The 24,088-nt window shown below is 36.9% G+C and overlaps 2 protein-coding genes across 2 annotated transcripts; one reads left to right on the top strand and one right to left on the bottom strand.

Moving 5' to 3' along the window:
• Nucleotides 1-564: 564 nt before the first annotated feature.
• Nucleotides 565-3,379, bottom strand: LOC145780238 (uncharacterized). The gene is made up of 3 exons (XM_082591940.1): nt 3,023-3,379; nt 986-1,796; nt 565-775 (listed from the first exon to the last, which is right to left on the bottom strand). The coding sequence occupies exons 1-3, from the start codon at nt 3,377-3,379 to the stop codon at nt 648-650; spliced, it is 1,296 nt and encodes a 431-aa protein (XP_082448066.1). The 3' UTR covers nt 565-647.
• Nucleotides 3,380-15,182: 11,803 nt separating this feature from the next.
• Nucleotides 15,183-23,957, top strand: LOC145779918 (sperm microtubule associated protein 2-like). Its single transcript, XM_082591590.1, has 6 exons — nt 15,183-15,359; nt 18,814-18,885; nt 19,272-19,385; nt 19,932-20,163; nt 20,830-21,034; nt 23,063-23,957. The coding sequence occupies exons 2-6, from the start codon at nt 18,864-18,866 to the stop codon at nt 23,237-23,239; spliced, it is 750 nt and encodes a 249-aa protein (XP_082447716.1). The 5' UTR covers nt 15,183-15,359; nt 18,814-18,863; the 3' UTR covers nt 23,240-23,957.
• Nucleotides 23,958-24,088: the final 131 nt, after the last annotated feature.

The raw sequence follows: 24,088 nt of genomic DNA, 5'->3' as shown, positions 1-24,088 counted from the left end.
TACGCTTTCTTTATTCTTTTCCCCAGATGACACAATAGGTTTTAACATCCTCACATGTTGAAAAACAAAGAAAATTTGATTTTGTAGATTTTAGTCAGACTGTTAATTTTCAATAACAGTCTGATTTTGCGTTTTTCAACTTAGTTTTTCTCATTTGCTACTGCTTCCCCAAGGCAACAAAAAAGTTTTATGTCATTAGGAAACCGCAAAAAGTAAAAACATCTCAAAAAATGTCAGTTAAGCACTAGCTGTAATCAAAATCTGCAAAATGTGACAAATCAGGCCGCATCTCCAGGTGGCCATGGTGTAGCCTAGTTGTTTTTTTATAACGTTTTCACCTAATGAATGGAATAATTTCTCGGCAACAACACTTCAACAATCGGAAAACTTCACTCTGCCAATCTCGCTAACCAGCCTGCGTCAAAAAGCCTCTACAAATAGCCAATGCGAAACTACCAGGAATAACCTATCAAGGCTTTGTCACTCCAAGGATAAACATTCCAGAACAAATTAAACCAAAACCAATCTTCTCGTCTTTGATCGGTGTTGCAGTTAAATGCGCTAAGTAGATCACATGAGAGCACAGCCGACAATATTACGATTAATATTTCAAGCCAGTGGCATCATACAGCACTCGAAAGATATTGCTAATGTGGGGATGCCCCTGTTCCTCCAGAGTAAGGGCTGCCATCAGATTTGAAACCATCTGAGTCAATTTCCTCTGCGTATTCACAGCTTCGTCGATCTTCTGCAGGACGTTGGAACGGTGCAAAACCTGCGCATAAAATAATTTTGAAAACCAATATAATACGTAAAATTGAAAAGGTTGAAGGGTCTGTATATTGTGGTAATGGCTGAATGACAGAGCTACAATAAATAAAGTGCACATGAAGATACTAAAGCTTAAAAACTGAATTAAATTAAAGGTTACATGATGGCCATTCAAATCACACGCTTTTATTTTTATAATTTAATAAAAACTGACCATAATTTTTATAATGAAGGGAAGGCGAGGACACAAAGTTTGGTTGCGCTTTGTTCCTTTGGCTGTAGCCATAGAACTGAGGGCATTCTCCCCGGCCTGAAGTTGTGGGTTCAAAACTTGACGTGCTGTTGGAGCAAAGTGGACGCTTCGTAAAATTTGATTTTTGATTCAAGTTGCAAAGATTGTCTGTATATTCACATAACTCTTGTTTAGCGCCTTGAGCTGTACAAGAGTTCTTAGATAACCCATAAAATTGACAAGAGTATTTGATATTTATTCTCTCTTGATTTCGTTTTCGAACTGCGCTGGCTTTCAAACAGTCTCTTTCTTTTCTAACGTCTGAAATATCGGAATGTATTTTCCACAGTTTTGTTTCATCTCTTTGGGTACAGACGTGAGGTGAGTGCACAGGGTTGGTTTGATTTTTGCATCCAACAGACGTTTTATATGAACTGGACACATTATTTAAAGTTTCGGATGAACGCGATTTGGAACAAGTTGTTGAGGAAGAGGCTTCCATTTTCACTTTAGGAACAGACGGAAAAAAAGATGCATCGTTACTGTTTTCTTCGTCACCAACTGTAAAATATTCACTTCGGCTCGTGGATGGTTTTGTCAAAGTGTCATAGTCAGCAGAAGTTTTACTTGCTTCTTCAATGTCATCCTCCTTTTTCTGGTTATTGTCATCTCTTGGTTGTTTTCTTTGTTTCTGAACTTTTGTGCTTTTGTTTTTTACTATTTTTTCTTCATCAATCCCCAAAACACTTTGCAAGTGCTTGATATATTGTATGGCGCCTCTCAAAGTTTCAACCTGGATGGAATAAAAACATAGTGCTGAATTCAAACATTCCCTTTTGCAAGATAAGAAAGTATTTTTTGTATTATTGGAGATTTCTGTAAAATTTGAACCGCTGGAGTGAAAAAAAAAGAAGTAGGCTAAAACTAGTAGCCCATTTAGCAAAAATTTATTTTTGTATGGCTAGGCTTCTATTGAGAACGCTGCTATTTGTTTTACACCTAATTGCGGCCAAAATGTTTTTTGGAGACACCTTTATTTATAATTTTGGTTTCTGAGCCAAACATTTTGCGTGCAAAGTTGGGCAGAGCTGCACTAAAATGGGAAAATTTTAATACGGTACTGGGAAATGGATTTCCTGTAGACCAGGGGTTCTTAACCTTTTTTGTCTCGTTTACCCCTTGCCGAATGAAAAAAGTAAAATTTACCCCAACCGTGTTGGTGGCCTCTTGTGATGTCCAGTCAACCATGTGAAGAAAAGCGCAATGAAGGAAGTTGCAATCTTAGCAGAATTGCAATCCACTTTGTGGTCGAAGTCCTAATTAGGTTGTGTACAGTAAAAATGTAGCACACATACGCTGCTGAAATGAAACTGGAAGTCTACTTGCGTGGTGATAAAAGAAAAAGACGAAAACTTACATTAAGCATAAATTTGAATCAAAATCGAGTGCAACACTACCAGTTTTTCAATAACTGAAAAAATAAAGTTTGCTTTAATTTATGATTCAGTAAACTTACCCCTCGGTAGGTGAAATTTACCCCCTTTACCCCCGGTTAAGAACCCCTGCTGTAGGCTATAGTGAACGTCTGGCAAGGTTGCTGGCAAGTAACACAACAACATATGAACAGAATGTTACATATGTTTTCATAGCACTTTAAAACTTGAATATACTTTTATAGTATGTCGTAACAGTCTATAACATAACTTGAAAGTATATCAATTTCAATAAAAATTGCTAGGTAGATGGTAGGCCTAGTTGATTTTGTTATAGTTAAAATATTTGCATTATATTCTATAGTCTAGAATTTTATAATAATTTTCATAATATCGCACTTATAATAAGTAATAAACTGTTATAATACTACTCACTACTATATATGTATATACTATAAGCTAATCTATAATGCGTTTAGTATTAGTATTTTGGTAATATTAGGTATTGAATTGCCTAATCATAGCAGTGACAAAATGGTGTAACTGTGCAATAGTTTTATTGTTTGTAATTATGTGGCTAACCCACCTTACTAAGTCTTTTTTCTGCAAACTCCAGAGGCAAATGTTCTCGCAGCCTTGCGTAGCCTTCGTTGACACATTTCACTCTTTGTCGTTCTCTTTCGTTGCGTTTACGGATAAACGCTGGTTCGAAGCCAAAGTCGTACATTCCGTAAGCAGCATGGAACGGAAAATACGGCAATCTGGAAGCAAATGCTGCTGGATCCGAGGCATATTTAGGATCTAGGTAACTTTCGATTCCTCCAGGAAAAGGGGGATGGATAGGCTGAAATAAAAGAGAGTCACGGGAATACGGAGGCTCGCCATATGGAAAACTTGAATAACAAACATCATTCCTTTCCACTGGAATAATTGAAGAATCCATGTAGGCTGTAAGTAAATCTTAAAAATTTTATTGCAATCTAGATTGTTACTTTTTCAGTTGGTCACCATCTAATATCTAAAAAGGCAGCTCAGTTAGTCAATTGCCTGCAGTCCTCTCATTTGATAGCCTACTTAAAATATAACACGTCTCAGTTTGAAATTCAAAATACATCACACATTATCTTGTCCAGCTATCCTAATGAATAAAACTAAAATCTCAAATCTGACGTAAAATTTTCTGTCCAAACTATGAGTACCGTACTGTAGTAGGCTACGTAGGGGCTGAGAATTTGACGTAGCCTATTTTTGTTCCCTTGAAATTGAATAAATAGGCTACTAGTAATAATTCAAAGTTCTTTCCTCTGTTTGAAAATTTTAAATAAATTTTAATAATATAAGGCCTCTTCTGAAAGATGTAATTTCAGTTGAGTTTCGCGACAGAAAAATTAGTTTTATAGGTGAAGTATTCAAATATGCTTAGATAGCAAAACGAAACAACTACTAGATCAGTAAATCTGAGAAAAAATGATTTAATAAAAATGGCGGCTGCGCTTCACCACCAAGCCTGTTGGACCACACAACGAAAAACGAGCAACCAACTTCTACAAGATACAACGATCTTCAGTTTTGAAACATTGACACAACTGAAAAATTTGAAAATCTGAAATTCAGAAGTCTAATTTAACATTTTCAATTTTTCGTATTTCATTTTATTTAATACGTATAGGCGTAGTTCTTATTTTAGAAAAGATTTGAGAAGCATCTGCAAAACGTCTGTTCCGCGTATTGTGTGTCAACACTAAAAATAAAAAAAATAAAAACAGATTTTTTTGGCAAGCAACTTTGGAAATTTATAAACATTTTCAATAATATTGTTTATAGCAACCATAATTTTTCTTCTATAAAAGAAAATTTTAAAACTACGACTGCTTTCCACAAAATATAATTCCTTGAACATTGTTGGCAAGTCAGTCTTATTGCAAAGTCCAACGTAGGATCTAAGTTCAGATCGCTAAACAATTTGAAAAACGCTTGGATACATTCCGATCAAGATTTCAACTTAGTCAAACTTTCAATGTGTCAAATTTTTTCTAAAGCAGATAAAACATTGTATTTGTAATTATTTTATTGCGATCAGTTGCAATCGAGAGGTTATTAGTTTTAGTTCAATCACCTGCATCTGTATGAAAAGAGCCTTTACAGCTTATTGTTATAAATATCTGTATCGAAAAATAACATTTTAAACATAGCCTACCTTGCAGTGGTCACTGTAGCCTAGAAGCCCAATAGACTGTCTAAAACTGACGTTCTTATGTAGGCTAAGCCAAGTGAAAGACACAAAAAAGTTAAAAGTCATCTCATCACTATTTTTTGTCGCAGAATACATTTTAATTTTTTACATCCGTCAGCTACTTCGGTCATGTATTACTCCTATCCTACGCTCTTTAACGAGTCAGCCTTTTCTCAAGCTCTTTTATGAAATGAGTATGAAGAATATTAGTCATATATCAATGACCAATAAGTGACAGTGCCTGAAAAGACTTGTAAAATATTAAATTTTTGATTTATGAGCTTGAAGCCATAACTGGGCTTACCCAAACTCAAAATGCTTTTTTAATACAAAGGGCAGGCCTATTGCTTACGAGGCCTAAATGCTGTTTCCAGCTATACGCAATCAACTATAACACGATTTTTTTTATAATTTGAATTAAATTAAACTGATTGATTTATTGCTTGCTTTATCGTCGGTAGTTCCTAACAAAACTTATTTTCTTTTACTTTATAAGTCGTTGTTTCAATACAGATAAATTCTTTACCCTAATTTTCTTATTTGTAGCCTGATGCGTCACCACATTGACATTATAAGTTTTATTGATATGCATTTGCAAATATATTGTTAAAACTTTCGTAGGCAATATTTCCCTTTAACATTTGAAACAAGCAACAAAATCGAACAAAATGTCCTTTCTAGGTGACACGCGTTAGGTTTTGTGTTGAAAAAGGTTTCTCAACGACAGAAAGTTGTCAGACAATCAAGCTAAGAAAAAGGCTTTCCCACAGCCATGCGAACAAGAGTTCTGATGACCAATTTCAAGTTAAACCTTTATTTTTACCACGAGAAAGTCATGCTATTCAAAATAATATTTTACTGTTTTACAAACAAGTTTTGAGCTTCTGCAGTTTATCCTTTGTCCAGAAGACGAAGTTACGCGAGTGTGGCAATTAAACATAACCAAATTGATTAACGACGGTCTATAAATTTGCCTAACAAAAGCACTTCTAAGATTCAGCTACCAATGAACTTACAAACTTTCTACTTATCCCAGCGTGGACCATCCGAGGTTGGTTTTTATATCAGTCTCAAGCAGTGTTCACGATAAGTGTTTGGAAGTTCACATCGACAACAAAACTATGAAACGAAACCGGCTTTTTCAATATTTTTTTTTTAATAAAATGACATTTAAGTTAATAGTTTTTGAATTTGTTCATAGACTTAGATTCATGCCGACTGTTAAATTCTCTTTAAGGTTTTTCTTTGATTGCCAACGTGCTAAATAAACTTACGAGATTCTTCTCTAGTTAAGAGTCTCTTCTGCATTGTTTTAAAAACAACTATTCATGGATTATGTTTGATGCGAATGAAATATGTTTGTTGTAAAATGTCGGCTGCTATTTTATCTGGAAAGTATGAGTGGACTTTGTTAAAGTAGATTGTTCTTAAATCAATGGTTTTAAAGTTTTTTTCTTTTTGTGTGATTTTAAAGAACCATCAAAACTTTGGTCACAGAAAGAAAAATCTTAGAAATATTTACAAAATTTTTCTCAAAGCTTTACGGAAAATAGTGTTCTCCACTTCAATCGGTTATAAACCTTATCATTTCGTGCACGTTTTTGCCTAAGTTCGCTGTTCTACAAGTGTTCTCCACTGAAGTGTTGTTGACACAATGCGCGCTGTATTCCCAAGTGCACTCAACTCCTTCAAACTACTCACACCGCACTAAACACTTCAAAATAGATCGAACGAATTTTACTTTTATTTTATTTATGAAAAGAACATATGAAATTTTCAAAGCTTGACTTAATCTTTTGATAAATATCTCGGACTTCTACGAGGCTTGGAATTTTTAAAATTTGCATTTGGTGAGTTAATGAAACACGTTTGTTGGGCTTTTGTGAGTCTACAATAGTTGATAACTATCAGAAGCGAGCCCAAAGTCACTGCAAAACTAAATTCGAAACCCACTGTCGAAAGCACTTTATGTGACACATCTCATACGTGCTTAGTTTTTGTTGATGCTCTTTTATTAGTGATCGGTTTCAAGCATACAAGCTTGAACGCCATTGCAAATATTGTACGTAATACAACGTACTTTCAACGTAAAGTTGAACTTAATGGTTGAATTGTTGTTAACTGGTGGAATGGAGTTCGGTGTGCGACATTTTTAGCTTTTGTTTATGTGCTTATCCATAAACTGCTTTATTACCGCTCGAATAAGCAACTTTCCGTTGAGATCACTGGTTGAAAGAATGTTTAATTTTCATCAACAAATATTTTCTATCGGTTGTAAGCTTGTGGCTGTTTGGGTTACAGCCAATTTTTAATCGACTCGGGTGACTCACAAACTAGGATTATTTTAAAAACTGTTTTTTACCTTTGTTTTTCAAGAAAGCGCTAATTAATCCTTGATGAACGAAAGCCAATCTTATTATCTTCTGCTCTCTGATTTGGGTGGAGGTTAGTCTTGAGAGTTTGTTTAATGGTCAACAATGTATTTGAGTGTTAGAAATATAGCTTTAACCCTTACCGTTTACTGTAAAGGTTATCCGGCTTAGGTTAAGTGGGGGTCGGACATTTCTGCTTGTTGTGGGTTTAAAAGCGGGGTCAAGCGTTTCGTGAACATCAGTTTTCGGAAAGTGTGGTACGGATTACAAAATTTCGATCAATTGACTCAAAATTCTCTAAATTTTCCTTTAGGTAAAAACGCGTTGTTGGCTGAAGTGTTTGGCCTAATTTGGTCAAATCAAGTTAACTGATCAATGCCCATCTTCAAACAGGTTTCATAAACTTTAACTTACTGTACGAGAATTCGTTTTCTGATCAATCATAAATCAAAGACAACGGTGACTAATTCGCTGGGCCAGTTGCAGCAGCAATCAATGGCTTTGGCTCGCACTGTAATTTGTAAGCAGTGGAGTTAAAGAAAGAGTTCGGGAGTCACCCCTCGTTGACCTTGATTTAAGATGTTTTTAATGCTTTATTGGTTATCATGACCTTTTTACATAAACTATCGTCTATTTTTTTTCATCAGCGCAACTTGTCAAAGTGTTGTGTCCAAATCGAGGTTTGACAAGACCAAGGCGAAGTACAGATGAAATGGAACCATGGTATGACATATTTTTGTTGTGGCACAGCGGTTGTGATCAAAAAGTTATCTGTCAAGGAACAAAAACGTAAAAAATGAAAAGCTGATTTAAAGTATTTTAAATGTTTTGCCTGTATTCATTTACCAATCAATGTCTTTTGTAAGTTTTGTTGTATAGGCCTATCAGCTTGGTAAGGCTGTTTGCAGTTAAACCGGGCTACTCGATCCCTCCCTCAAGCGGACAGTCTGCTGGAATAAACGATTTGTGTTTCACTTGTCCTAAATCTGAGTTTTAGTAAGCAACAGTTTCTACTTTTTGTTTTACCACCAAAACATCTAAAAGAATAAATAGGGGTTAGTTCAATCGTAGGCTTCAGTTTGTCAATAAATACCTTTCGCAAAAAAATACAGCAAGTAGGCTACTTATCCAATGTTCATATTAGCTCTGAGGTGTAGACTTCTTGTTCGCTTGAGATTGCTGTTATATTTATTTGCATCACTGCGAGACCTGACACTCAATCAATCAATGATTTATTTGCCAGGCACAGTAAGCTTATACACGGTGAAAATATACAAGTTGTAGGCTATATACAACGCAAAAGTGGCACAATAAGCTCCCATACTGACAGGGAGATAACAAAACGACTATACCAGTGGTTCTTAACTGGGTGGCGTGTGAGACTCACAAGGGGGCGCAAGAAATTGAAAAACTCTCCATGAATTATGACTAAACAATGTAAACATGTCTTCACAACTACGCTGGACAGTCGATTGTTGAAGTTGAAACTTTGTGTTACAGTGGCACAGTGTTTGTGGAGCGTGTTGTTGTCACGTCTCCCATTTTTTGTGATGTTTTAGACGTTGCTAAATGTTTGCGCGACACCTTAACTCTCGTAACACAAAAGTTTTCTGACACAGCAGCCTCGAGTTTCAGTTGTAATAATAACGGCAACGACTGACCAACAAGTGACAGAGGCTAGAAGTAGGCTACAGCAGTATCCCCAACTCCAATAGTAGCCTACCATGCGTAAACATTTTTTTTTTAATTTTAGAATTTATTTAATTAGGTTTATTCTTAAATAATCAGTTCTATTGACATAAAATGAGTGAGTAAAAAAGAGAAAGTATGACTAAAATTATCTGAAGTTTGGCTTTATAGATGCCATAGTAAATGACCAAGTTGTACCACAATGCGTCAAATGTTTTTAAAATCTGAGCAACGAAGGTTTGAGACCAACGCGTTCACAGTGTCATCTTGAAAAAAATCATCATTGTCATCATCATCATCGTCGTTCACAGTGTCATCATAGAATACTAATCGCTTCAAAGACTATGATGCTATCCATGCTACTAACTGCCACTAACTGAGTTCTGGGCGAAGAACGTTTGCGCGACGTTCGAAAGGACGTGGATTCGACACCGTTCCAGAGCACGCGGCTGTGTCTTGGAAAAGACACTTAATGGCAAGCCAAAAATATGGGGAGCAGCTGACTCGAAGACTATATGTCACTTTGCTGCTTCCTGTCGTCTGTTGTATCGCATGTGTGATTGCAGTGTACTGTATGTCATTGCAATGGGCGCAAATAAAAACACGATTATTATTATTATTATTAAATGTGTGCACATTTACAAGAGTGTGGGTGCTGTGGCTACAGGGCCTCCGAGAGAAATCATGATTGGTCGGGAAACAATACTAAAAGTGGGCCCTAAAAAAACATTTTTCAGCAAAAATACAAGTAACGAATTTGTATCATGCCTTGCATCATGTGTCTTAAGCCGAACTTGGCTACTTTCCTCATCGTGAAATTGAATTCCTTTAAAGTTTCGATTTTAAACAGCGTATATATTTATAAGAAAAAACTTCTTTCAATATGAAAATCAACAAAAATCACTTGACTACACTTGCAGCAAAATTGCCATTGTTGCTCAATATTTTCTCTTGAAAGAATCGCAGTGAAGTTATATGATGTTCACATGCACATCTCATACATGGTGCCTTTGGCCATGGCCGTTAAGAGGATAATTTAGGTCCCGTACCAAAACGATTCTCTATCCCCAAATAAAGACACTTCCAAGAAAAATGCATCATGTCCAAAGAATGCCGTAGTTTGTGCAACAGGGGCGGATCCAGGTATTAACGTTAGGAGGGGCGATGTCATTGACATTCAGGCAAGTGATCAGCCCGGCACAAACAACGACGGTGGGTCTCCCCTAGAAAATTTAGGTTGAATTTGGTGCGTTCTGAGAGCATTTCGAACACAAATTATGAGAAATTCTATAACTTAAAAAACCCTCAACAATGCCGTTGTTTAACAAAAGGAGGGATGAAGAGCTGATGTGCCCTTGCCATGTCAAGTTGAAGCCTGAACGACCTAGCCGCATTTATAGTTGAGACTGAAGGTTTCACTCTTGATTGTTTCACGACAATTTAAAAATTGACCATGGAAAGATAATAACAGGTAATTCTGTCTTCCCAATGTCACAGCATAATATTGATACAGACATTGAGGTTGTTATAGACTTATTGTATAACTTCGAGGTTTTATTCCTCTGACAAGTTTTGAATTGTTAGAAAGAGCAATGAGAAAAGGTTATGCATATATTCAACATAATGAGCAACAAAAGTGGGGGCCAGGTCAAAACACTGGGTCATGCTCCACCCCCGGTAGAATCGCCACTATAGGGTAACTTTTGATTGTAAATTTTTATTTTGGACCAGCGAAACACTACAATTTGTACATTAAAATTATAAAATGGCAGTTAAACATAGTTAAATGACGACCAAAGGATATAGTCCTTCTTAAAACGTGTCATGCACGGCCGCTGCACCAGACAAAGAAAGAAACTAACAATAACAGAAACAACAAAACAACTATTTCTGTGGACTTCACAAATAAAACAAAAATGAAAAAGCTACTTTGCCGGTACGGGTAATACTAACAGGTGTCGTACCTTTGACTACAACACAAAGTCAAGTTTGCGGCAAATCGATTTATCACGGAGTCTGTGTCAATTAAAATGTCCCGATGCTGGTATAGTAAGGCCAATCCATTCAGTCTTTCCTCGCCGATGTTGTTCCTCAGCCAGGTTTTCAACGACCGAAGAGATGAAAAGCTTCTTTCGGCTGATGCTACGCTGACTGGCAAGGTTAACAGTATTTTTAAAAGAGAGTGTACGATTGTGTACACATCTTCATCACACTGCTGTAAAGCTTCTAGTTCTTCCGCAGTCATCGGTAAGACTGCAGCGGTCGCCGGAACAGTTATATTTGCCCACTTCTCCTCCCATAGTTGGATCTCTGAACATAGAGCAGATTCCACTGATTCCACACTATATGACGTAACAAGCCGTTGTAGGCACTGCAAATGAATTTTGTCAATGCTATCGGGTCGATACTTGAGCAATTTCGTGGCAGCAATGATGTTAGGTGTCAAGATGCTAAAGTCTCATTGAAAAAAATTGAACTTTGCTGTTTCTAGATGCAATTTCAAGGTAGAATTCCAATGGTTTTAGTTCCACGTCTGACCGCCAAAGTTACCAATAACTTGCTCTGTCAACCAACTTATCTACGCTAAGGGATTTATCAACATAGTGACTATGCTCTACAGCAGGGGTCCGCAAATACTTGTTGGCGCGACCCAAAAAACAATACTTTTAAATTTTAACTCTTCGAGACCCAAACGTTTCGGAAGCATATAATTTTGCTCATTTAATACCAATTTCATTACAGTCGTCTCCGCGTAGTAAGGCCGGACCGGGAAATTTTGGGCTTATTTAGCGAGGGACCATTCTCTGCCACTTCTATACTTTCAGTAATTTTGGAATGGACCAAACTGGGATTAATAAGCGGGTGGACCTATTAAGCGCAGGTTTAATAAGCGGGGACTAGGCTACTGCCATTGAAAGTACAAATTTTCTTGTAGGCTACAAAATTGTGTGAAACTTATCACATCACAGAGTATATGATTGTATTTGTTTTTGCCAAACAAGTTATATTGATAGTAAGTTTAAACTGTTTTGCCACCCAGCACAGTGGATGGTCTCGCGACCCAACTTTGGGTCGCGACCCATTATTTGCGGACCCCTGCTCTACAGTGCCGGCAAAAAGTTTATGTAGAAGCTTTTTAAATTTTAGAAATTTCGTTCGGTATAATTAGACTGTGACGAAATAATAGTCTTATTCTATGTTATTACTATAACCTACCCTAATCTTTGAACATGGTGAAAGACTTATCAGCATTGCTTTCAATATGTTGTTTTCTAAATCGTATGCATATAAATGAAGAATAAAGTTACTTAGGGGGGGCGATCGCCCCAATCCCCCCCCTCTGGATCCGCCCCTGTTGTGCAAACTCTCTGGTGTTTGGGCAGTGTGGGCGTATTTGCTGATGAATTCTTGTCTGTTTGTTGTGTGGAATCCGGGAAGAATAGCTTTTGGGTCGATGATAACATCTCCTCCTTTGACAAGTCTGCGTCACTGCATCTGCGTTGGCTTCAGTCGTGTTGTGAATCGAAATTGTTATAGGTGGTAATTTTAGTATAACTTACTGTACAGTAGATAGAGGAAGAGTTGTAAACACACAGACACAGTGCGGGCAATGAAAATAGCTCAAAAAGCATTCAATCCATTCCGAACCTTTTGCAATGCAAAGTTACGGATCACAGCATCAAATAATAAAGATTTTGAAAGGTCTAATTTGATGCACAACATGCATAAACTGTTCACTCGGTTTTGAGTCGTGGTGGAGCTTAAACAATTCTTACGAGTTTCTGTGTGCTAAAACCACGTTTTCAACTGGCAACCGTTGGAGGTACTGGTTTATGTAACAAATTTTCAGAGCAACAAAATTATTTGAAAAAGTGTTTCGAAAGTTGCAATCAATGATTTTCTGGAGCAGATATCATGAGCCTGAGGAGATGCGTTCCGGTTTGCAGCTCAAGTTTGCTAGGTAGCTTTCTTTCAAAAGTAGCCTACAAACTCATCCAAAATGTCATTGTTGTACAACTTGTTTAAATTTGTTCCACATGCTTGCAACTACACATCAGACATACAATGATATTTCCATAGGACTTCAAACTTATCGATATCTTTGAGTTTGTTGATACATTTGTGAATAAACTACCAACAGTTAGCGAATCCTTTGCAACATAGCGTACAGTAGAATAAATTTCGTTTGTAAGATTGAGCTGGTGAAGCGGAGTTGTTGGAGCGTTCCGTTCCCAAAAAAATAAAATATTTTTTTTAATTCATAGTTCCCATAACAACTTAAGCTTGCGAGTAGTCAACTCTTTCCAGCTTTCTGTAACTTCGATTACATCTTCCTTTAACTCCATTAAATCCATCAGCTTATTGTCCATTTGTCGTCGTCGTGTGGGCCTCCTCTGGGGCCGAAAAACATTGCTCAGCTCTTTATCTCTGCATAAATAGGTTAGTAGAGTGAATCTCGCTTAGGACTGTGATCTACATAATACAGAGAAGCACAGGTTTGAAACTGCTCAGGTAGGCTGCTTGGAAATGGGATAACTTTCTTTAGATTTTCCTATCTGGCTTGGCTGCAATTGAAAATGACATAAGCTTATATAGTCGATCAATTAGACTACGTTACTTAAAGCTGATATAATATTTGGACAATACTGCACACCATGAACTTCAACTCTAGTGCATTTAGGCAATGACATCCTTAAGCAGAAAATAGGCAAGAAGGGTTTACTTCCTTCAATCTTGCTTGGGCACTTTTCCAAATATGTTGGATCCATTATCATATGCCTGGCAAACGCAGTTTTTCATGTGAAGGTACAGTTGGTCAAGCAAACATAATACACGCTTAGCCAAAGCAGCACTAGTTTTCAAGTTAGAACAAAATAAAACGTTCAGTGATACAGAGATCAGCAGGCTTAACAGGAACAGATTTCACGCGTTGAAGCAGTTTAACATAGCCGGACTCAATACAAGAATGGTTTGTTCTTGACAAGAAACATCTAAAGTAGCATCTAAAATGATCGAAAAATACTTGTAACTACGCATTTCATTCAAATATTTTTAAGTTGATAAATTTTTATTTTAGTAGTAAAAATGGGCCCCCCTCAAAAGTGACAAAACAAAAAACTACTCGTTTTTCCTTTACAATGTTATGCTAGGGGGGAAAGTAGCCCGACTTCCCCCCCTCTCGGAGCCACTGTGTGGCTATACGCAGTTACGCACACTTCTTCCATTTTCATCCACTTGTTGTGTGAAAATGGTTTTTCTACTCTCGTGAACATAAAGACAAAATCTAGAAACAAACTTGACTGCGAAGCCGATCTGAGATGTGCATTATTTGCTACTAATTCTCAAATTAAATATTTGGTATCCAAAAAACAGTTAGGCTACATCCTTCGCATTAATGCAACTTACCTGGAAACGAATTGCTGTTCTAAATAATGTCTTTTGATTTTGATACAAGGTGGGGCGCGAATTTTGTTAGAATTGTAAAAGGGGGGCGTGTCTCAAAAAGTTTAAGAACTACTGAACTGAACTATACGATCAAATAGTCAATTGCCAATCAAAAATGATAATTTTGTCATTAGTATAAACACACAAAAAATGTAGGCTAACTGACATTGACAGTAGGCTATATCAATAATGAACATCTATTGTCTATATCTATTGTCCAATAGCCTAGCTTAAAAGTCTGTCAGTCGATGCATAGGCCGAGGCCACTATAAAAATATTTCGGGGAGGCAATTGCCCCCTGGACACAAGTGTTGAAATTAACTATTTGAGGGTAACCAAATTTGTAATTTGCTTGTACCTAAACATTTTGTTAATTTTTATGTTACAATTTTTTTTATTAGGCTATTGTAAAATAGAAAATGTTAGTCAAAGAACATAATTGACTAACATCTTTCGTTAAAAATTAACAGATTATTTTCTGAATGACTATTACCCAGCCAGCAAGCCCGACTGGGGCCCAGTAAAAATTCAAGTTGGGACAAGTGTTTGCTATCACAACCTGATTGAGTTTGCCAAATTCTAGCAGTCGTTTTTTTCCTTAATTTATTTTTCCCAATCCATAATGTCCTGTGAAACTGAAAATACCATGTGGCGAATCGGATATTAAACTTGAAGTGGATCGCATAAGAGCCTACAGAAAATTCTTTTTTTATTCCAACACTTGGAGTTTTAAACAAAGATGCCAGTTCCGTAAATTATCTGCAGATTTGGACTAGTTTTGTTTTGAAGTCACGAGAAAATTTTGCCAATTATGCGTGGTGTGCTGTTTGATTTTATTTAAAACTGCTAAAAACTAATTTTACAAAAATAATTACAATTTCTAGCAAGTTGCTGCAAACGTCAATTGAGATGAAAATACAAAAAATATCTGGCAACTTCGGTTTCAAATAAAGTTGTCATAGAAACGTGTAGTTAGATTTATTGCTATTCGTTGGGCTACTGTAAAAGTCCAGGCCTGGCCTGTTGCAAAGAGAGAGAGAGAGAGAAACCTTTTATTTTGTCTGTTGCGAGAAAAGTATACGGTACAAAATATAGACAATGCAAATAAAATAGCACCATAACTAGAATCTACAACAGACAGGCAACAAAGTTATTTTTTGCTGGGAAAAAGTCACAGAAAGAGGGTGAGAGTAACTTTATTTTAGATGCAACTGTAACATAAGTATATGGCGGGGTATTCACACTAGAGACATTCTTTCTGTCTAGCTTATTAACACAAACAATTTGATGTTTCACCCATAGAGCCGTAAGAACATGTGGTAATTTTTATTAAAATTTTCCCACTGAATTAGTAACTAGGCCCACTTAAAATTTTGTAAACTGCGTGTATAATAAGAATACAAACAAAACAAATAAAACTAAAAGTCAAATATATAATATATTAAAAAAATGCAAACAGTGGCACACCGTTTCGGCTTTTTTTTCTATTTGCGCATTCAGAGTTCAAGATGGATATTGGATAGCCTACCACTACACCTTGCAGGTTTACAATTTTCCATATAAAATGGAATTGTTACCGGACTCATCATTAAGGCGTCCGCTCCGGGAGGCGTCTATACACACCCAAACACTCAGCAGCAGGCGCGAATCTAAGAGTTTTTTTCGGGGGGGGGGGGGGGCCAGAAAATTTGAAAATCAATTAAAAAGAAAGAAAAAGCTAAACAGATATATGAACAATGATACTACGACATATACGATATGCTAGAAAATAGACATTAAAACAACCATTTTCATCAATTGTGATGCCGAGGGACTAATATCAGCTGTTTAGAAGCATATCAAACCATTTGATGCGGAAACATACAATTTTTCACAAAATTTCGGGGGGGGGCCCGGGCCCCCTGGGCCCCCCCCATAAATCCGCGCCTGCTCAGCAGGCACACCAAACTTACAAATGCCTACCAGGGAGGCGAGGGACTTGCTTTTCAACATATAGCCTATATTTTTTACATATTCCTTAATTGAGTAAAAGTTGTGACAGCTCCAAAATTGGATAACTTTGGACAATATCTGACTTGTTTGCTGACTTTATGCATCTGAATGCAGAAATTATTTAACAAAAATTAAATTACTTTTTAATTTATTTTGTGTGGTAGGCTACATAGCTAACTTTACTATTCCTCTCTCTTTCTTACATCTACTGTCTCAGAACGTGCATGCTTGTATGTCATTGGTTAGGCTAGTGCTAGCTCAATGTGATAACTGAGTGGAGTGAGCAAGCAGATTTTGCAAAAACTGAGGAGAAATTCCATTTTTTTGTAGGCACATGACCAAGTGTGCCCCCATAATCCAGTGATAAAAGGTTATGATAGGATTGATATGGAAAGATGGAAGAAAATATTGTTGGTTTCAGATTATTTACCCTCTAGCCTACAAACCATTGAGGAATTGTGATGTAGAAAGCATCATTCATACTTAAATCCAGTGTTGTACGCGTCACTGAAATAATTTGACGGCGTCAGCGTCAGCGCGAATTGCCTAAAAACATTACGGCGTAAAGGAATGCGTAAGCTTTTAAAGAAATTGACGGCGTCAGCGTCAGCGCTAATTTCTAGCGCTATTTTTTGCCAGCGTCTCATAAAACGGAAATATTTCAACCAAGTTCCGGCTAACAATAGCTATAATTAAAGAGCAGGTAGGCTATTATGTTTTTTAAGACTGTATTGTAATTAGCTGCTCAGCTATTATAATTAGTTATTTCCTTGCAGAAAAACAAGCATTTCAAAACGTTTGTCTGACAATCTGCTGCGTTTGGGACGCATATTCAGGGGCGCCGGAGCGATTTTTGAATGGAGGGACAGGAGTATGAAAAAAGGGCACTTTTGCTGCTGAAAGGCCAATTTGTTTTTAAGTTTTAAGATAAGATATACGGTAGCGATAATGCTCATCTATTCGAGCTCATTATCGAGTAATGATACAAGTGTCCGCTATACAAAGAACAATGGCACGGAAGGACATCATGGTATTTTATAATGATGTAATATAACTTACTGTGATGGAGAATTTTGTGTCGTGAATATTATTTTGAGGCAAAAATATAACATTATAATTAGGCTAAAAGCGAATAGCATAAATTGTTATATTGCAAAGTGTGCAGTAGCTTACATGACCTTAAAAGGGCACCATTGCCCCCTCTTCCCTCCCCATCCACAGAAATTTGAGGGCAGGGGGCATCCGCTCCCCCTGCTCCCCTCCCCCGCTTCTGGCGCCCCTGCGCATATTGTCCTTTCCAAGTGAAAACAAGTGTTCCACAGCAGCGCTGGTTGTTACTGGTGTGTTGTATTTCAAAAACAAGTTGAAAACGTTTAGTCGAAAAGGTATCACTGTTCCAAGCGTGCTGTGATAGTTTAGCATGTATAAATCTTTTAACGAGGTCCACTGCACCAACATCGCTCTTTTCAGGGGCATAGAGATCTTGAAATAAAGTATATTCAACGTCCGCGATGCCATTCATTGATTTTTCGCTTTCAGTCTCTGATCCCTCGTTCTCAATACATGGGTGATCACATTGGCGTAGCCAGAAACAAAATTTGGCGGGGGGGGCCAAATATTTGAAGAATTGAAGAGAACGACAAAGTGTTTGATTTGAGCCATCGCCACCTGATGTGCAGTGGCGTATCCTGGTGGGTTGAGCAAGGGAAGCAATAAAGCTGGTGGGGAGTTAGAGCGTGCCGAAGGCACGCGTATTCTAGTGGGGTGCGGGGGCATGCCCCCCTTGAAAATTTTTGAAAAATTACACTCAAATAATGGATTATAACGCTTTCTGGAAACACTTTTAAGTTAGGCTAATATTTGTATGAAATTTATTAGCAGATAAACAGCTATTAACTTATTAAAGGTAGCTTATACACACGAACGGGCAAAAACTACGGTTAAAATTAGAGAACACCAAAAACTCAGCTACACAAAAACCCAACAGAGTAAGCCATTCTGGAATTGCTCCCACAAATTAGTTAAAAGAAACGTAAATCGCGTAAATTTTGCGCGATTTACGATTACGATTGAAAATTTGGGGGAGAGCCATGGCCCCTTTCGCTGCCCTGGCTACACTTATGGGTGATCACCATTTGGAGAACTTCTTCCGCATGTATTCCAGGGAGCCATTCCAACCAACGCAAAAACTGGTAATTCGCATGAGTCGCGCTGGCAAGAATACATTGTGAAACTCTTATTGTGAAACGAGATTTTCCATGAAAACAAAAATTGACGCTTAGCGCTTGACGCTTAAAATCGACAAAATAGTTGACGGCGCTATCACTTCCGTCAACTGAAAAATAAATTGACGGCGCTAGCCTCAGCGTCAACAAAAAGTTGACGCCGTCAACTTACAACACTGCTTAAATCATACAATTTGTTAATAAAAAAATAAGCCTATTAGGCCTAGACATTTTATGATTGTGTTGGAAAGAGAGATTTGTTAGTCCTTATATTTATAGCATCAGCTACATATGCTTTAATTATTATTTTTGTACTTGTTAAATTGATGTAGCCTATTAACAAGTATTGTAGGCTACTTTATAAACTTACATTTTTGAACATTAAATGAAATTGAATAATTTTGAAATGACAACTTTACAGAACTTCGTGTGTTTCACTTTTTGTTGGGAGTTTAGATACTTTAAGATATTATGAGTATTCATGATTCAACAGGTGAGTAATTTTGTTATAGCCTAATGTAACTTCAACAAGCAATAAGAAATTTTGTTTCTGAATACTCAGAAAACGACTTGGCTAACTAATGAAAATTCCACCACCTTAAAATGTTTTTCTTTTTGAAAACAAAATGTCTCAACTATTCGTATCACTTTTTTTTTACAAGGTGAGAAACATTTTCAATCTATGAATCGCACATCAGGAAACACATTGCCAAGGTTACAGGATTTTTGAATGTGTTTTTGAGAGTTATATTATAAGTTAATAGAAATTTTACGAATTGGCATGATCTTGTTACTCTACTTGCGTTTCAATCAAACTAGAGTACAATCAATCTACTTTCGTTTCATTTTCACCATAAACCTCAGTTTAATGTTCAACAGTGGGAAGATTGGAAACATTAGCAAAACCCAAACCAATTCCTTCAGGATTTGTGGAGAACAGAAGATCCGTGTATTGGGTTGACAAGCTTCCCCCACAACCGCCAACTGTATTTGGTATGGTGACACGGATTTTGTATCTACAGAAAAGTTATTGTTTCATATGATTTTCTTAAGAACTTGTTAACAAACACAATTTAAAAGATATGTGATGTGTGATGACTCGACAACTATTTGTAGAACACCGATGATGATTTTATACCATCGCTCTTTTCCTGCAGTTTGTATTGTAGCAAATCATGAAGTAGTTAGTATAATGACCCGAACTGAAAATTAATTTTATATTTGTAATATTTTTCTGTTTTTAAAATCCATTTAAACTTGCGTCAGTCGGTAGTTGCATATATTCTTTTTTTTCAGAGTAAAATATCCTTAATGATAGACTGTAGCCTACTTAGTACTTACACGATGGAGAGAGACGAGTAGAAGAAATGGTTGATTAAGTCACTACTCACCAGAGCTGACATTGAGCTGGATTTGATCGAATGAAGTTATGCGCATGTTCCTGTAAACAACTAATTAATTCAAGCATCTCATATTAAATCATGACGAATTAGTGCTGAATTGTAGAAAGTTAATATTTGTTATGATCATGGTCGACAGCTTTAACACCACGGCTGGAGGAACTTGTGAAGAGCAAGGAATTCCACAAAGATTTTGTGCCCGACCGGCCAACCTCTGTATGGCAAGTTTCTGCTGCTGTGTTAAATTATCCGGAGAAACCCCGTCTTTTGTCTTTATCGCAGCCGAGGCCACCCCATCCCGAGTGGAAGCCAGAACGGAGTGATTACACTGCAGTAAATGAAGCAGCTAAGAAAGCTGTTCCTACCCAAAGGTGAATGCAGAGTCGACTTTCAAGTCTTAACGTATCCATAAGAATTGTGTTGTATTTCGGTATAATATCATGTTCACGATGTGAACATATTACTATAGTGACTTATAGTTGCTTCTCGCAAGAAAGAACAAAGCGTTGAAGTCGAGGGAAGGGTGTGATAATACCGGGAAAGCATGGCAATTTTGAAGTATAGTTTCAAGTATTTTCTAAAAACTATTTCATCACATTCTATACTGTATTTGTACTTCAAAAGTATGATGATATTGAACGTACGGATGGCAGGCACAGTTTTTTATTGATATGTTCTATATCATTTTTATGAATTTGGAATGATTGTTTATTGTTGAATGTTAATATTTTCGTGTATACTTTTTCGTTTGTAGCAGATCCAGGTGACGTTGTTACTTGGGATTTGTGTGCACTGCATTAAAAACCTTAATTTTGGATAACTTTCAAATTGTTGTTCAATTGTAAACTAAAGATTTTCCAGAAGTCAAATTTCGTAGCTGTAATCATGAAGTGTTTATACTTAGTAATACAATCTGTGCACATATCGCCCCAGCGTAAGCAAAGGGAGGAATACATCAAAAAAAGGTTGGGAACCACTGCTGTAAATATTTCTTTTTCGAGCTGGCATTTTTTTAAACGTGTTTGGTTCATTTGCAGGATGTGCGAACTGTCAAAGCCAAAGTATGAAAAGCCTCCGCCAGTCGGTGCGTACGATTCATACGAGTCCATCCCACAATCAGCGCTCACCTACATAGCAACTAGCAGAGTGGAGCTACTGGCAGAACCACAACGCATGAAACAAGGATATGAACACGATCGAGCACACGTTTGGGGTGTATCGGAAGCAGCTAAACATGCAAAGGTAACAGCATCGGTCTTCATTTTTCAACCATTAGTAATATTGCTGGCATCGGCGTACGAGCCAGGGGTGCAACTGCCCCCTGTTGTCAAAAAAAACACAAATCTGCCAAAAATCAATATTATTTGGGTAAATAGTGGCAAAGAAAAAGCTATAAAATGACTTGAATTATAAAAATTACAAGGTGCACATTTATCACGTAGGCTATGGTGGAAATTCCATTTGGCTCTTTAATTTCATGCGGTATTTGTTTTATTTAGTGATAAAAATAACAAAATCTTATCACTTTTGTATATTTACGACTGTGTTATGTTGCTTTATGAAGCCAAAAAATATGAAATTATCTTGATCTCAGTAATTCTTTCATGAAAATGCCCAAATCAACATGATGCAGTTGCACCAAGCTCAATAAAATCTTAGGCTATAGTAGGCTACCGATCCTATGCTGTATGGAGCCGTTTGAGTAGCTGCTGAATGAGCGTAATCTGATAAAATACCGTAGACTGTATGTGTTCATTTATTGTTTACAGGCTATCAACTTAATAATAGGATAGTTGCTTCCTCAGATATAGAATTCTTTGTGAACTTTCATGCATTTGCCCAAAACAAAAATTGTAAAAACACTGGTCACAATTTCCACTACGCCATGTCCACCGGAAAGATAATTTTCTTCATTACAAAGATTGAAAACTTACATTCACTCTTTAATGAAGCAGGAATGTTTGTTTGTTTTAGCCATAAGAATTAGTGAAACCCTTTTATACACAAAATTGATATCAGCTCTACTACTAATATTTTTTTAAAGCATCATAAAAACAGGGAATGGGATGGGATGGAATGGAATGGAAGATGGAATGGAATGGAAGACAGATTTTGGGATGGAAGATGGAAAATGTCAAGGATGGAAAGGAATGGAAGGTCTTGATGATTGGATGGAAGAAAATCTTCCATCATACCATCCCAATTCCATCATTAACTTTCTAACGCTTTATCAAGACATGCAAAATATTACGTTGCTTGCTGAAATAACTCGATTTTCGGTTCGTATTAAACCAACGGGAACGTTGCCTGACGCGTATTTGTCAAACCGACTGTCGTTAGGCAGAATTGACCATTCAGAAAGCAATAAACGATTCACACTTCTCCCAACAAGAGGAAATGCAGCTAATGCAATTTTTTGTGGCTTCCACCCAACAGTAGGCCTACTAGTGTTTTTGTTTGTGAAACTCATGCAGGCTAGCTTCAACCATATCATCCGATGATGATGACTTTAACTTGTGCTTTTATTACACCAATAGTTGTCCGCGATGCTTCTCAAGTATTTTCGTTACTTTTTTATCTTCTCCAACGTAGACTATTACTACAGTTTCTTTACCTTTGCTACGTGTTGTTTCTTTCTGTATTTATAGAATCAATCTACGCTTCTAGTTCTAACACAAAACGGTACGTAATCCTTAGGAAAATACTGCTGTTAAAATTTTAGCTTAAATTTAGCCTATGGTTTTTAGGTTTATTTGTGGCATATTCAACGCGGAGATCACAAAATGTGAAGATGGAAGATGGAAGAGATTTCTGAGATGGTATGGAAGATGGAATGGAAGATTTCTCAGATGGAATGGAAGAAAATCTCAGGATGGAAGATGGAAAAAACGTCTTCCATTCCATCCCATACCCTGCATAAAAATACTTGAAACCGCAGAGCGGAATTCTTTTGCACGTGAAAGGAAGTTTTCTACAAAAGTTTAGTAGGCTTGTAACCCATTGCATAAAAAGCAGAATCAACCTAAAGTGAACGTTGGCCAGGGCACCGTAACCAGTTTTGCAGTGGCCCTATTTTCAATTATGATACCGTATATTATATATTCTTAGGTTCGGTCGATAGCTGATATATATTTAGCAAATTTCAATAAAATTGCGCACATTTAGGAATTTTTTTGTTTTGTCCCCTTAAAATGTTTTGTTCCCGTGCAGATATGATTGGTAGCAAAAATATACCCGACTCCGAGTTAATTTTTAAAAATTGCTTTTCAGCCCACAATCCGAGAAATAGAACTTGCAAAGCCAACCCTCGTAGTATCGTTTGATCAGGATTACGATCCTTATGCGGTTTCACCTGCTGCATTGCATGCCGTTGCATCTTCTAGAACAGAAGAGCTTGCTGTGCCTCGAAGAATCCGTGCAAAAAAACAACCAACTCAGATACATTGAACTTCTTTCACTTTCAAAGTAGGCTATTTGTCATTTTGTCGTTTTAGTCTGCCTCTGGGCAGGGTCTGTACCACTGTCTTGTCATACTTTTTTAAATTTTTTGTTCATAGCTGCATGATTAAGTGTTGACATAAGGCAACGACAGCTGCCTTATTTCATCTAGAATCTAGATTATATTATCTGCAATTTATTAAGCCAAATGTTGTTTTGCTGCTTCAGTCTTACCAATTTCACCATCGCTGCTTCAGTTTTTATTGTTAGTACAGAAACACGTGTTTGCTATTCATTTTTACACCATTGCCAAGTTGTTAAACATTTTATAGAACGTTGTATCAAGTGCAAAGTTACATTTTTTTAAAGAAGTCTGTTTTCTATACTGAAATTTATATGATGGCTTTTTCTTCAGCCATAACAATCTATTATTGCAGCTAAGTTTGTTAATACTTCCTTTGAAGTGTAATATCGCATTTGCCGTTCTTGCCACCTAATTTAGTGCAAAATGACTGTTCCGACATATTAAGAGGGCTTCGTAGCCTATGACTTTTGAGCAACCCTACAGTGATTCTTATGCGGTTTCTTGTAGCCAAAAACGAAGCTCAAACTTAAGTGTTTACTCGGTTTTATTATCGTGCTGCATTGTGTATATTTGCAGTAGTCTATTTTGGTTTTACATCTCAATATTAAAATCAAAATGATCGCAGGCTACTTTATTGTCTTCCCCACTAGCATCTACCTAGTCTTGGTAGCAGCCCAATTTATTCCGTGCAAGGCCACTTGTTCCTTCAGTCATTGGTATAGCCTACTGTTTCACGGTTTTAAACCAATCGTTTGTCTCGCTTGGGTAACTTT

Source organism: Aplidium turbinatum, chromosome 11, assembly GCF_918807975.1.
Source record: "Aplidium turbinatum chromosome 11, kaAplTurb1.1, whole genome shotgun sequence".
Lineage (NCBI taxonomy): Eukaryota > Metazoa > Chordata > Ascidiacea > Aplousobranchia > Polyclinidae > Aplidium > Aplidium turbinatum.
Note: the sequence above shows the minus strand (reverse complement) of the source record. Positions and strands in the feature narration are given on the sequence as shown.

Excerpts from the sequence above, each read along its gene's own strand:
- LOC145779918 (XM_082591590.1), top strand. The coding sequence starts at position 18,864 with ATGAGTATTCATGATTCAACAG. Across the intron at positions 18,886-19,271 it reads GAGTATTCATGATTCAACAG|TGGGAAGATTGGAAACATTA; the intron begins GTGAGTAATTTT and ends AATGTTCAACAG. Across the intron at positions 19,386-19,931 it reads ACAACCGCCAACTGTATTTG|CTTTAACACCACGGCTGGAG; the intron begins GTATGGTGACAC and ends CATGGTCGACAG.
- LOC145780238 (XM_082591940.1), bottom strand. The coding sequence starts at position 3,379 with ATGGATTCTTCAATTATTCCAGTGGAAAGGAATGATGTTTGTTATTCA. Across the intron at positions 1,797-3,022 it reads CAGAAAAAAGACTTAGTAAG|GTTGAAACTTTGAGAGGCGC; the intron begins GTGGGTTAGCCA and ends TATTCCATCCAG. Across the intron at positions 776-985 it reads CCTTCATTATAAAAATTATG|GTTTTGCACCGTTCCAACGT; the intron begins GTCAGTTTTTAT and ends TTTTATGCGCAG.